Source organism: Camelus bactrianus, chromosome 15 (genome assembly GCF_048773025.1).
Source record: "Camelus bactrianus isolate YW-2024 breed Bactrian camel chromosome 15, ASM4877302v1, whole genome shotgun sequence".
NCBI lineage: Eukaryota > Metazoa > Chordata > Mammalia > Artiodactyla > Camelidae > Camelus > Camelus bactrianus.
Genome location: NC_133553.1, coordinates 36,478,708 through 36,493,541, shown reverse-complemented (window position 1 = coordinate 36,493,541; position 14,834 = coordinate 36,478,708). Strand labels below are relative to the sequence as shown.

Below are 14,834 nucleotides of genomic sequence, written 5' to 3'. Positions count from 1 at the left end.
AAGAAACGCAACTATGATAAGAACACTCTGGTACCTACCAAGACACTGCCCATTCCAGCCTCGGAACCCTTCTGTGCAGGGAACACAGTGGTAAGACCCAGGAGAATTCACACACTGCTCATCCGGACAAGTACTTGGAGTCAAACATTCATCAATATCTGAAAAAACAAAAAGCTACCAGGTCACGGACATTTGATCAGAACACTACAGCACAAACTGACTTGTGTGATAGAGTGGGGGAAAAGGCAGGTTATTTCTACATTGAGGTGGAGAAAACAGTAAGTGGAAAAGGGAAACACTGGACTTAAACACACAGCAATAATGCATGGCTGGCTATACCTTGAATGAAAGATTTACACATGTTCCAAGGAAGATCTTGGCCCCAATTCTCCAACTGGCAGGCCCAGCTCTCCCCACTCTGGGAGTTGGCAGCTTCTCCAGGGCCACTTTCTGGATATCAAACCTTTCAAGTAATAGCATGGCTTGCCAGAAAGAAATACAAGAAACGGGCATGAGAGGGAGGAAGCCATTTATCCATCTGGCTAAGAGGCTCTCTCTGCAGACAATGGATGCTCTAGGGAAATCTCTGCTTTGGCACCATGGGTCCCAAACATTCTAGGTTTGAATAATGTAAAACCTTCCACATGACAGGAATTCCGTGGAGCTGGAATAAGATTAGGAGAGAATGAACTCATCAAATACTTCCAGGATTTTCCAGAGAACATGGTGCATGATCACAGAGTAATATTTTCTGGTAAAAATACACCTTACTTTTCACATTCACAGCTAACTAAAGTTATTAATCACTGTTCTTTACAATGTGAGGAGGGAAAAAACACCTTCACCATGGATGGAGCTGTGGCAGAGATACAACAGCTTTAAGCATTTTTACAAACGGTAAAACAATGAAGTGGGGGAAGGTAAGATACAGGAGAGGCCACAGTTTCAAATGTGTACCAACCCCTGGGTACCAGCCCAGCTGAAACACGTGTTTTTCTGGAGTTGGATTCTGAATTCAATGAGTGGATTCAACGTCTAAGTGTCCCAGCATGAGGTGTATACAGGACCTCTAATCAAGCTTAAAATATAAACAGATTTTTTTCAGGTAAGTTGAGCAGTGGAAGAAATACACAACAAATAAACTAAACATGCATGGGTATCTGATGTCATCATTCTGGTAAATTCTCAAAAATTATTCCCCATTATGTATCACTAGACATGTATGAAAAGATGCTTAAAGTAAAAGATGTTATTAATAGAATTAATAAGCACCAGGTCAATGCTGTAATTTTTTTTTTCCTATCAGCAAAAATTTCTTGCCAATAGACAATGACACACAGTGGTTTTGTTTTGTTTTGTTTTGTGTTTTTTTTTTTAGGTCAGATGTTCTGGGACTTCTTGTTCTACAAAAAGATGATGCTTGCCAGTTTCACTTTCCAAACAGCATTACATTCTTCTCTGGATGTGATTTTTTAAAAATGGAACTACAACTGCTAAGTCAGAGAAGGTCACAGAGATAGGCTGGCCCGTGAAAGAAGGTACAAGGCTGAGCAACACGAGACGGCATCCCTGAACTGCCTGCTGCTCTCACTTCTGTTAGCTCGTTTCCTCATCTTTGAGAGTGAGACTACCTGCCTGGTAGCACCTTCATAGGAGAAAGCACGAACGCATGAGATAATGTCTGTGAACCACAACAGACTCCTTGGAGACTGGCGCTGTTTGAAAGTGACTTTGTCAGTGACAGCTGAGAAAATCCTCAGCGAGCCAGAAGCCCGGGGACCTCTGGTTCTGGTCCACGACGAAATGAGAAAACAGCCACATTATTTGGCTGCTGCTTCTTTCAAGCCTTTTTCATAGTGATAGAATTATGTATTATTTACTTGGGGAACCCTGGTGATATTTCTGTTAAATAATTTCCATACACTGAATATTACTGAATACTCCCCTAACTGCTTTCCATTTGCTTAGATAAGTTTTAAAACTTCTTTCCTTTTCACTGTCCATCTTTATGCTCTGGTTAATCCTTGAATATCTTATCTTCCCGTCCTGAGTCTGTGTGGAGAAACTGAGGACCCATATTTGTCCTCTTTGGGGACCATCGCTTTGCACATGAATGCTTGACAGATAAGCCCACACCCTTTAAAAACAATGTGACAATTACAGATGTTCTGAGAAGATTTATGCACAAACAAGAGGAGTCAGAGAAGGGGGAAGTTTAAAGAAGCGAACACTTCTCGAGAACTAACAAGGGGACAGGCACCATCCACCCTTTTACTCCCTTTAACTTGCACAAACCTGAAAGATGACTTCATGGTTCCTATGTTACAAATGAAGAACTAAGCTTTTTTTTAAAAAAAATTTTGTCTGTGTTTTAGGTGGGGAGGTAGTTAGGTTTATTCATTTATTTGGTACTATATTTTTCAATGGAGGTACCAGGGATTGAACCCAGGACCTCGTGCATGCTAAGTACTGCGTTCTACCACTGAGCTATACCCTCCCCCCAGAACCAAGCTTTGAACTGGCTACTCAAAGGGCTCCAAGGTGGAAAGGTACCAAGTGTGAGGGTCTGAGCTGATGCCATAGTCCCTGTTCTCCTGACCCCATGCTTCCTCTCCAGAGCAGAGGAAGAGCCCCCTTACAGAAGAGCAGAGTGGGGACACTTGTCACCTGCACTGTCCCATGGCCCTAGGCCATCAGGGACGAGTTCATGGCTCTGTTCTGATAGGAGTGGATCAGAGATGCAGCAACATAAAATGCTCTCCACTTGTCTCCAGATTACTCAAGGGGCTGAGGCAAGAGGCCAGGAAGAGAGGCAGGTGCAGGCTGCCAAAAAATGTCTAATGAGCTCTCCCTCCAGGCCTGGTTATTAAAACAATGAAAAAACCCAACACATAGAAGCCAAGGGACAGCTGAGAGCAGCCTGCCCCAACCAGCCTATCTCTCTGTAAGCTCTGGAAGCCCAGCCACGTTAGCAAAGAGGCTGAATCTCAGGCAGTCAGGCAGGGAACCACACAGAACCGCCACCATCCCCACACTCAGGCTCCTCAGAAACCTGCCCAGAAACCCCTGCTCTTCTGCCCTCATGTTTCTACAGTAAGATTTAAGCAGAGGCTCAGTGTATTTCTTCATGAAAGTAACTATTCAAAATATACCAGGTGTTTTCAAAAAGTACCTATGTGACTTGGACACAAGTGGAAGCAGAAATATTCAACGGTTAATCATTTTGGCCATGCTATAAAGACTTGTCAAAACATTTTTCTAAAGAGAGCAAATTCACTGCTGGGGTCAATACTAAGGAAATTTTATCTAGCACAGCTGGAATTTGACCCAGAGCTGGTCAGACAGCACTTCGGGAGAGAGTCTGCAAGCAGGTCCCAGGACACATGCAAAAGAAAGAAGCTGAGACAAAGGAATGGAACAGGGTGAAAAGGTCAAAAACTGAAAGTCCACATGGTAACTCCTGCACCATGTCCCCACATAAATGACGCAGACACTGTAATTAAGTCTGTGTTTGTGCTAAGATCCTCCGCAGTTCATTGTTCTAAAGTGACTTCACTCCACATACCAGGGAAGGCAGATACTGAAGTGAGTAATAAAGAGAACATGAAGACGGAAAATAACCCAGACAGAGCCAGTGAAGGGAGGCAAAGGGACTGTGATTCCAGAAGGCGGGAAGAGCTTGGATGAGCTGGTGTCCTGCACAGACTGGTGGAAGAAAATTAGGACCAGGCCAGGTGCCTCCCATCCCCAAGTTCAGGACCCAGCCCTATTTTTCATGGTCACGTGCACTGGCACAGCCTCCCCGTCCTCCCAGCAGACTCACCCTCGCAGCGGCCTCCCGGGGTCATGCGGTACCCGCTGTCGCAGTATTCACACCGGAAGGCCCCCACGGTGTTGACACAGTGCCCTTCTCCACAGATGTCCGGCCTCACACACTCATCGACATCTACACAAAGAAGAAAACATCATCGAGTTTTATTTCCCAAAACGTAATTTCAAACCCCTCCCATCTCCCAGGTTAGTTCGAGTTTAAGAATGAAGGAATTGATTCCTGCCATCTATCATCTCTTTGATTTGCTCCAAGAAGTTGAATGGTTGTGACTTATGTGGAATCCAAAAGAAACATTTAACACTTTTGGTCTTTCCACACATCTGATACTCTTCATTCAAAAGTGTTGGGAAAAAATCCATTTTTTAATCTTCCAGTATCTAGCAGATTACTATGTTGTAACAGGCGTTTAATAATAAAATCTAGATTCTCTCAATAAGCCCTGAAATGATGGAATCTTATGGGAGCTTAAAACCTGCATCTGGGAATTTTTGCATCAGAAAGAATACTGCCATTACCTACGCAGTTGGTACCCTCCTCGCTGGCCATAAATCCTGCTGGGCAAATACACAAGAAACTTCCCTCGGTGTTTTCACAGCGTCCCTGGGAGCAGAGGTGTTGGTCCTGAGTACATTCATCAATATCTGTTAACGAAAACACAGATAGAAGCTTAGTGTAGTGGAGCAAGAAATTCTCAGTCTCCCTGTTTGTGAAATCCCAGCATACTGTTCCCTGTGTCCCACCAACCTTTACAATTGAGGAGAACCCTAAAAGGGACAAGACCGTTCTCCCTGAATACTTGAAGGGCTGTTACTAGCAAGTGGGAACACCTGTATGGTATACTGCTTCGAAAGCTCCAACTGGAACCATGACACCGGTGTTTCCAAAGAGACAGATTTCAGGTCAACACACAAGGACCCGTCTGATAACTAGAGTCACGTAAGCACTGGAATTCACTGTGCAACACCCAGGCCAGCTCAGCACGAGTCAGAAATGTGAAAGGCAGTCTTCCACTGTGCACATGAGGGGGCGCTAGACTAAATGCTTTCAAGTGACTGTCCTTTTCAAGTTTATATTTTGGTGTTCTAAACATAAAACCTATCAGGTAGGCGAATTCAAGAGAAATAACGATCTTATGGGGCAAGGAGATGATGCCTTCACTGCCCTCCTGCATACGTATGCAAAATCAAATGGCAAAAATCACGCCTTGCACAATGGCATTCAGCATGTTCAAGTAGGTTTAATTAGGGCTATGCCTTTGTTGCTTTATATTCGCCTTTAACTTAGTGTTGAATTTTCTTTTTCTAAAGAGAAATTAAATTTGGTGTTTAACACATCAGAATGGTTTACTTAACACCATCACACCCCTTTCTGAGATTCATGTTTTTTCCAAAGAAGCATACATGGAGGTCTGTATAAATTCATTAATAGTTTCATGTCCGCATATATGATTTTCAATATCAAAATCCCTTTTAGAAATAAGATATTATGAACTTGGACGAATAGAATTCTTTATTACAGCATATATTAATATTAATCTGTTTTGCTAAATATGTGTGTAGACAGAGATTTCTAGAGCTCTTAATTATTTACATACTTTAGCTGAACAATTCTTGGCAATTATTTCACCTTTATGTAACTGCATTATACTTGGCAAGACAGGTGGCACTGCACCAAGGGGTAAGAGCCTCTTAGGAGTTGAGCAAACCTCTTTTGAATCCCCTGGCTCAGGACTAAACATTTTTTAAAAAGTAAACACAAAAAAACATTTTTTTCATGATAAAAAATGTTCTTAATGTGCAAATATTTGACATTTAATAATTTCACCTATCAAAAGTGTCTTCTTACCAATACATTTCCTCTGTTGCTCACTGAACTTGTAGCCCTCGTAGCATATACAGGTGTACCTCACCGGGAGGTTAATGCAGTGTCCTGCTCCACAGATATCAGGGTTCACAGTACATTCATTGATTTCTTTAAAAATAAATAAACGTGGGGGGAAAACAGATATAAATAAGGATTTCACTGCTACCTGCAAAGCATTACTTTGTGTTCCCTGATTAATTTATTACCAGTCATGCAATTGGAAAATAAAAGGTGATCTCCAAAATCAAGTATACATTCATTTGATTACTGTATAATTGATCAGTTTGTCCCACCCAAGGTCATCAATAATTCCTAATGAAACAACTTCTAAGAGGAACTGAAGCAGGTGGAAATTCAGAAAGAGGCCGTGTTGGACTTTATCATTAATTCTTATCTTCCCAGATGGCGTATCAATGAGTTTCCATCCACTCAAGCTCATCTTAGATGATGGCCTGAATCATATTTCTCCTGATAAGAAACTGATGTTAACTTTCTATTTGTTAAGCAGGCTAAATTCAAGTTCCAACAAATATATTCAAACTTCCTCCCAAATTTCTCATTAATTCTCCAGAAATATTTATCCCTTCTAATCAAAGCAAAATTTATGGCTGTAACTTACTCTTAATCTGCCAGTTTAACAGAATATTTTATTTATACTGGTAAAGTATAGAGTCTTCTTCAAATCTTCTCTGCTAAATTCCTCCCTAGCCCTCCTACCGATTCCTACATGAGACTCACTTCTTCTATGAAGCCTGAGATTAGCCTTCAGTCCTTGCTCCACTCACAGACACAGGCAGTGGGCAAGGCAAGGTCAGAGGAGTTCCCAGGGGGTGACGGCCATCAACATGAGCTTTATTGCCAAAACACTGGAGGACTCAAAGGTAACCTTCTAAGATGAATTGCTCCAAGATAGTCTGTTGATTTCCATGACCTTTGTAAGGGTGTATAAAATTGTAGGGGTGGGTATAGGCAGTGAAGCTGGGGCCAGAAGCCCAGGCTTGGCCACCAACCTTGCTGCCCTTTCTTAGCTCTGTAACAAAGAGCAAGTTAACTTAAACATTCTAAGCCTCACTTTTCGGCAGGTGTAAATGAGAATAATTAGAGCACAGACTTTAGAACGTGAGGTTCAAAAGAGATGACCTAAATGATGCATGTAGCCCAACACCTGGTACATTGTATGTGCTCAATAAAAGCCAGCCAGTATTACTGATCGCTGTGGTTGTTTCTATTGACGTCATTTAAGAATATATAACAAAGAAACAGCACATTTATAACAATACTACCTTGGGCTATTATCTCATTGTCATCACCTGGTGAACAATGCTTGACACAGACGAGGCCATGAACGAGCCCAAGTGGCCCAGTGGAGGAAGACCAGGCACTCAAACATGACAAGCCAAAGCACACCTTTGTTAGAGGGTCTACGTTTTGAATGAAAAGAAAAACAGGCATGCTACTGTTACCAATAGCCCACTGTGAATTCTGAAGAAAGATGTGAAAAACAGTGCTTTAACAAAAATTCACTATGGAAATGACCTAAACTGGGGTTGAGATTGCTCTCCAAAACCCAAACCACATTCATTTTTCATCAAGTGTTATTTATTCACTGTGCTGTGATTTTAAGACAACTGATGCAAGTCATCTGAAAAGTTGCTAGGCGTTAAAAGGAAGCAAATGACTACAGAGCTGCAGTATTTTACACAAAATCACATGGATTATGGGAAAGCCACACATTTACTAATTACTTATATCTTCAGTGAGCCCGCTTATGCTAATTCACTATCAAAAACCAGATTGTATATCATCAGTATAACATCAAGTTACAGAAAAATTATTTGAAAGGCTAAAAACATGGGTGATTAACATGACTGCTTAAACTTCAGTGACTGATAGTAACAACATGAAACAATGAATTATGATACAAAGTATAGATTGTTATATAATCACTAGCAGGATAGGAAAATGCTTGTTAAGAAATATAGTTAGGTACAAATTGTCACTAGATATGATCTAAATTACCTAATACACAGAAAAGATTGGGAGGAAATAAATCTAAGTGTTGGTGTTGTTTTCTTTACATTTTCCTGTATTGTTCAAAATTTCTAAAATGAACAAGTATTATTTTATAATCAAAAAGACTTTCTTAAAAAATTATCATTTCTATGTGCCTCAAAAATCTAAAGGTAAAAGGTAATCTTCTCCAGGTCTTACTCTTAGATCCTTGGGTAAGAATTCTCTTCACTGTAAGAATTCGTTAGTAGAACAGTAAGAGAAGCACATCTTTAACCATCTCTTCTTAATGTAGGCAGACACCTTCTTTGAAAATTACTGGTATTTAGATTTCTCAATTTTCTCTGTAATGACTGACTTTCCTATATGTTCTCTGTCTTTTTCTTAAAAGAGAAAAGACATGCTGATAAAATTTGCAAAAAGAAAAATTAGAAGACGATTTAATATGCTAGGAATAAAAATTCAGAGCTAATTAAAAGGCAGTAAATCTAGGGTTTTCATGAAATGTTTGATCAGTACTCACTGCCCTACCCCCCGCCACTGACCCCCAAAATACCAATTTGTTGATTACCAAATATTTATCTGTCCTTTTTTCAGGCATAACTTTAGAATGAAATTTTTACATGTGTCAACAAATGTATTCAAAAATATGTGATGCTTAATTCAAATGAGATACATTCCTAGACCAGTGTGCCAACACATATAAATTGTTTCTTCTTAAGGCAGCTCTAAGATAGGATAAAGGGTTAAGAATTTTAACTCTTTGGTCTTGGGAAATGAACAATAATGGCCCTTCCTTCCAATCTGGCATCTTAAGTAGAAGCTATAAAGTTGAGAGATTTATGAGGAAAGTCTGAGGATTGTTAGCTGATTACCTCATAGATCAAGTATATAAAGATGCAGCTTGAAAACGTTAATCCCAGTTGGCACCAAGATGTGGAAGAAAATGTTAGTGTGATGCCACTAGAGGGTACTAAGAGATACATCAAAGGGGTGGAGGGACATTAACTAACATTTACTTGATTTCTACACTTTCCCATTCTTTTACACAAGTGATTAAAGTAACTTTCATCAGTTTGACCTCAGAGATCCCTTTTATCCATTTACTAGGAGGATTTCACCCTTCTAAGTTAAAAAAAAAAAAAGCCATTAACAACTTCAAAACACCTCTGCTTTCTCTTTGCTAATCAAAAAATTTCAGATTATAGTCAACTATACTTTATTATAAACTCTAACATTGTTAAGACATTAAACCTTAACTGTTCTCAACACAAAAGAAAAGCATGAGACAGGAAAAAGGTGTTAGCTAACGCTGCTGTAGCAATCACCCTGCCATATATGAGTATGTATCAAAGCAACATGTAGACCTTAAACTTACACGAGGTTACATGTCAATCACATCTCAGTAAAAAAAAACAAACAAACAAACAAAAAAAAAACCCAAAAACATTGATCAACACCATTTTTAAGATAAAAAAATGAATGACTTGTGCTCACATTTTAAAAATTTAAAAACATGTCTCTTACTACCTCTTCCCATCCTTCTCCTCCTTGTCTGTTACACTTTCATTCTTGAGCACATGTATGTTACACAGAAAGGCAAGTCCTGAAGATACTGTCTTAAAAATGGGTCATAAAAAGCTTCCAGCTGTCTCTGTATTTTGGGGGTCAAAGACATTACACTTTATAGTTTTCTGAGAGGTCACTCACACCTAGGCATGTGAACCTGTTCCCACAGAAAAGATCGATTCATGTCAAAACACAGATTTCTCTGTGTGTGCCCACTGTGTGGATACAAGCACTGGGAATATGGTAAAGCCTCACACAGGAAACTCTAATTACTGGTCTCCCGGGGGCTCCGGTTAACGGGAATGCCTAGTCTTCTTTAGCATGTTTGGTCTCTCAGAGATCATCAAGAGATGGCTCCCACAGAGCTTTTCCAAGTGTCCTCCTTCATAACGCCCATCATATGCCCCGGGGTTTACAGGACTGCCCTACCCTTTCCTACTATATGTGGGCCTTGAAATAACTTTGTTTGCACCTGGCCAAGGACCTTATTCTTGTTTCTTTCCCTAGTGTCCACTTAGAACTTGGAAAAAGAGCCATGACCAAAAGCCAGTGGAAAACCAAATGCTCTATTTATCCCGATTACAAGGCCAGTGGTGGATTTAAGAGTTTGGTATCTTTATTTTCTAGAGCTAAACGAAAAAGAAAGCTTTTGGCAAAATATGAAAATGAATATGCTGACCCTTGGCTTTTTTCCTCGTCATGTGATTACTCAAAATAAATAAACAAACAGAGCTGGAAATGTTATTAAAGCATGATGATTTTACATGGAAAAAAGGTTCATTTTCCATTAGCATATACAGTTTACTGAGGCTGTTATGACACTAGTAATATGCTTCAGGGACAAACGTTTTTATTAAGGGGTCATTTCTGAGTTCTGGAAAAGATCTGATAAGCAAAATAGCTTTTCTAACGATTGAGCCATCATGATTACAAAGGTTTACACAAGACAGGCATGAAAGTCAAAGAATAATTTCTGGCTGGTCTGCCAGGGCCATGGAGAAAGTTTAGGAAGAGCTGGAGGAAGGCATCAAACATCAACTCATCGAAAGGTTTAGAAAAATGCCCTGGCTTCCTACTGCCCCACAATGAGCGTAAATTGTCTCGCAACAATTGAAGCAGATGTTTCCACTTTGTAAATACTTGCCAGAGGAGTAAAGGTTTGATTTTCCAACCTATCCTTGAGCTATTAAGACACTATGCTAAATCAAGAATTTATATGCTGAAATGTATAATTTATTTGGAAACAGTACGCCAATAATGTTGCAAGCCACCAACTCAGCTGCTAAGAGCGGAAAATATCACCCTTATTCCTGCAGATATGTGGCCCACTTTATAATTATTGCGTATCAAAGTGAGTCTGATGAATTCTGCAAAGGCCACTTCCAATCTCGCCATCATAAATGTATCATCGCTAAGCAACATGAAGCTGGTATTATTTATTTTAGACACCTACTTGTTATTCTATTCCTTTCTTCAACTTACATGTGAAACTAACAGTGACAAACGCCCACCTCCTTTGTGCTCTAAGAAAAAAAATTATGACCTTGTGTTCCTGAGAGAATTGATCAGCTTTCTCCTTCAATCTCCATCTTTGGCTGTCTTAATCAAACCAATGGCAATATCTATATTTTGATTTAAATTAAATTTGATATAAAAGTCTTTGTGTTCCAGTGTAGATTATAGATTATAGCGTAGCTCCAAACTTGCAAACCATTTAAATTCAAGGACTATTTACAATGTGCTCCCTGTGGACGGTTTCAGAAAGATTCCTTTGCTACAGGAAGTAGGAGCACCTACGAACGCTGCACGAAAATAAAATTTCAGTGTCATTTGTTTCCTGGAAGGAAATATTCACGCTTCACCCATGTGATAGCAGATGTTAGCCCTGTATCTCTGCCAAACTCAAGTTAAGCTGTCTTCTAACAACATAATATAGCAGAGATACTTTTTCATTTTTTTCAGTCAGCCATGCAGTTCAGTTGAAGCTGAGTAAGGGCTACTTGTTATTCCTCACACAGCTGCATTTAAATAACAAAACTGCACTTATCTAGCCCAACAACCTCTGCAAAGCTAGTTTGCAAGAAGTCTGTCCTTTGAGGTCAGCCATTGTTAAAAAGGCACAAAATGAAAGCATATCTTCATACTGGAAAGTGGAGCTACTGTATGTGAAAGATCTACTGAATTAAACTGTTAACCTGTAATTTTTCTTCTTAACACTGAGATAAATAATGAGAAGATCCCTGCTGCTTAAGATGGTGTATCACATGTTGGGACGCCTTGCAGGGCCTCGCAGCCTCTCATAGATGGGTTTAACCAAGTGGGTAGAGACATATGAGACTTCAGAACAAAGAACAATTTTAGCCATGGCCATTTAAAAAAAAAATCATAGTATTCCATTGTACACTAGAAACACTTACAATAACTAACATATCTTTATCTCCTTATTCTGTACCTACAGTAAAACTGCAGAGCAGGTACCCCACACTAACTGTGGGAGGCCACGGCGCTGGTGCACGTGTTCCTTGAGGGTTCGCCTGAGGAGGGTGCAAATGCACTGCTGAGTCCATGATGTGACTGCACTGTTCACTCCACTCCAGTTCACCTTGGGATGGAGGCGCTTTTTATAAACACCTTCCAGTGTGCTGTCTCAATTCAAATATCCAAGAGAAACTAGACTCACAATTTTGAGAAAATGGGTAAAAGTCTTTAGTTTTTTAAAGACATATAAAAATTATATTCCTCTAAGATACGTCTACAACTTGATGTCTTAATATGTTCACACTGTGAAACGATCACCACAATCCAACTAATCAACACATCTAACCAAGCACATTTCTGTTTGAAATGATACACCTCGTGCTTCTGAAGAGGCAACATTCTAAGGGAGGCTGCAAACTCCTCCATTAGCTTCTCCTGTTAAAACACTGCCAACCTCACCCTCCAGAGGGATCATGAACTTAAAGTGACAGGATGCATCTTACTGATATTCTTTCCTGACTATATTTTTCCACATTAGAATGTGTGCAATACATAAAAAATTCTAAAATGACACAACCACCAAACCTCTCAGACCCCACCACAAAATATTATCACTGCTTATACATGGTGAATTTTCTTCTAGCATTTCCTCAATGTCTTTTTCATATAACTGACAATACTCTACATTATTTTTATATGCTTCATCTTATATTTAATATTTTGTTATCATCTTCTGCTAGATTTTAATTAAAATTTTTCAGAAATACTGTAGTATTTTTTAATGTTCCAATGCAGATATAATTACCTATTTTCCAACAGTTAAATGTTTAGGTATTTTTCCCCCTATTTTTTCTCTATTATACACAGTGCTGTGGTAAGTATTCACTTATATAAACCATTGTAACAGTTTTGGGAGATATTATTTCTTTACACTGGACACCTTAATATGAGGTTACTGAGCCAAAGTTCTGAACATTTAAAAAATTCTTGATAAATATTGCCAGTTTGTGCTTTCCAGAAAAGCTGAACCAGTTTACATTCCTTTCAGCAATGTGTGAGAGCCTCAATTTCACTGTAGCAAAAATTAAATACTACTTTGATAAGAATAAAAAAATGTTATTTTAACTTGCATTTCTCTGATTACTAGAAAAGTGGAAATTTCCTGTTACATATATGTTTCTCAGTACTTTTTCTATGAATTAACTGATTATACTATTTCCCCATTTTTCTATTAGTATTTTTATTGCTAATTTATAAGACCTCACTATACATTAAGGATGTTAACTTTCAGGCTGTTGGTTTCAAATTATGATAAATTTTCCTAATTTGTCATGAATGATTAAAATAATGTTTATTATAAAGAATTTTGAAAATACGTGAAATATATTGAAGAGCATAAAGATTATCCATGATCCTATGAACTAGTGATGGTTAAAAACACTTTGATGAATTTTCCCTTTCTCTGTGTTTGTATTTAAAAACTAAAATTGGAATCATTGTGTTCTGTATTTAATATTATGCCTAAACAGCTCCTCATGACATTAAATACTCTCTTAAAACATTAATAGCTACGTGATATTCCACTGCATATGTACCATAACTTAAACATATTCCTTTTTAATAATATCCAGATTATTTCCAAATATTTGCTAGTATGACTAACCCTGCCATGAGCAATCTTATATATCTGATACAATTCTGACACTGCATTTAATGTGAAGTTCATATCCATGTCTCCTCCAGTAAATACTGTGCCTACCTGTTACTTGAGTGGGTGCAATGACTTGGCTGGCACTTGATGTAGAAGCTTCAGGAGCTACTTCCACAGGCACAGGGGGTGAGGTTTTTTCAATCACTACTATACAAGGAAGGAGGGAATAAAATGAAAATTAAAGCCTGTTATGGGCATTGAGATCCCATCTCAAAATGCAAGCATAATTTAGTCTAACAACATACCACAGTAACTCCTGGATGTTAAGAGCAGTTACAGGTCCCTAAAGCCCATGGTATTAGCCTATTTCAACATTTAGCAAGAATATCTGAGAGCAACTCAGAAGTCAAGAAAAATGACCCTTCATCAAATGAGGAGCCTCAATAATGTTCTAGTAATATATACTCCTCCTGACCACAGAAAATAATGAAAATCCTTTGTATTATTATAATACTTATAATGCAAGAGTCCCCACTTATCCACAGGGGTACATTCTAAGACCCCAGTGGACGCCAGATGCCACAGGCAGTACCACACCCTCCGTGCACTATGTTTTCCCTACACTGATCAGCAGAAAGCGTAGACTGCATGGACACTGGAGGAAGGGTGATTCACGACCCGGGCAGGATGCAGCAGGATGGCGCGAGAGTTCGTCATGCTTCTCAGAACAATGCACCATTTAAATCTCATGAATTGCTTATTTCTGGAATTTTCCAGGCTGCAGCTGACTGCTGAAAGTGAAACCATGGATAAGGAAGCAGCGACTGTACCCTACTTTACACGAACGTTATGTGACTCTGTTAATAGACCTAAGTGTATTTTTCACACTCCACTCCACTTATGAATTCCAACGAACAAAACTTTAAAATTAAAGACACAAAAGTCCTTGTCTTACTCTCATGTTCAGAATACTCTTACAAACAGCACATCAACACAGCCTACCTGGAAACTGTGGGTGCAGGTGAATGGTCGAAATGCCCGGAGAGAGCTGGGGTTGACCAGGCTCAAGTTTGGTTTTCTCTTGATCCAGTGAAGGGATTTCCTGGATGGTTGTATTAAAAAGGAAAAAAAGAGAGCTGAAAGTAGGAATTTTTAGTTTCCACATATTACTGTTTTAACTTAATTCTACTCTTAGAAAGGCAGCAAACACCACAGGACGTTATAGAAAAGCCTATGCAACTGTGTGAATTTTTTTTTTTTTAAGAACTACTGCTGTGCTGCTGAGACAGCAAGCCCTTGAGTTTTCCCGGCAGTGCTGATCCCTGCACACACCCTCACCCACTTCCCGGGGGCCCAAAGCAAAAGGTCTCTTCAGATATTTTAAACAACTGTTTTGGCTCAGGGGCCCACGTTTGGTCTGAACCAAGGCTA

At 39.3% G+C, this 14,834-nt stretch overlaps 1 protein-coding gene across 11 annotated transcripts in view; it reads right to left on the bottom strand.

The window, feature by feature from the left end:
* Positions 1-14,834, bottom strand: part of LTBP1 (latent transforming growth factor beta binding protein 1) — a 369,687-nt gene that overhangs the window by 96,507 nt on the left and 258,346 nt on the right. For all 11 annotated transcript variants that reach the window (XM_074378708.1, XM_074378705.1, XM_074378704.1 and 8 more), the window contains 6 exons: positions 14,406-14,505; positions 13,512-13,610; positions 5,678-5,803; positions 4,348-4,473; positions 3,824-3,946; positions 39-158 (listed from right to left, as the gene is read on the bottom strand). In XM_074378708.1, coding sequence (XP_074234809.1) covers positions 39-158; positions 3,824-3,946; positions 4,348-4,473; positions 5,678-5,803; positions 13,512-13,610; positions 14,406-14,505 — 694 coding nt within the window. The remainder of the gene's footprint in view (positions 1-38; positions 159-3,823; positions 3,947-4,347; positions 4,474-5,677; positions 5,804-13,511; positions 13,611-14,405; positions 14,506-14,834) is intronic.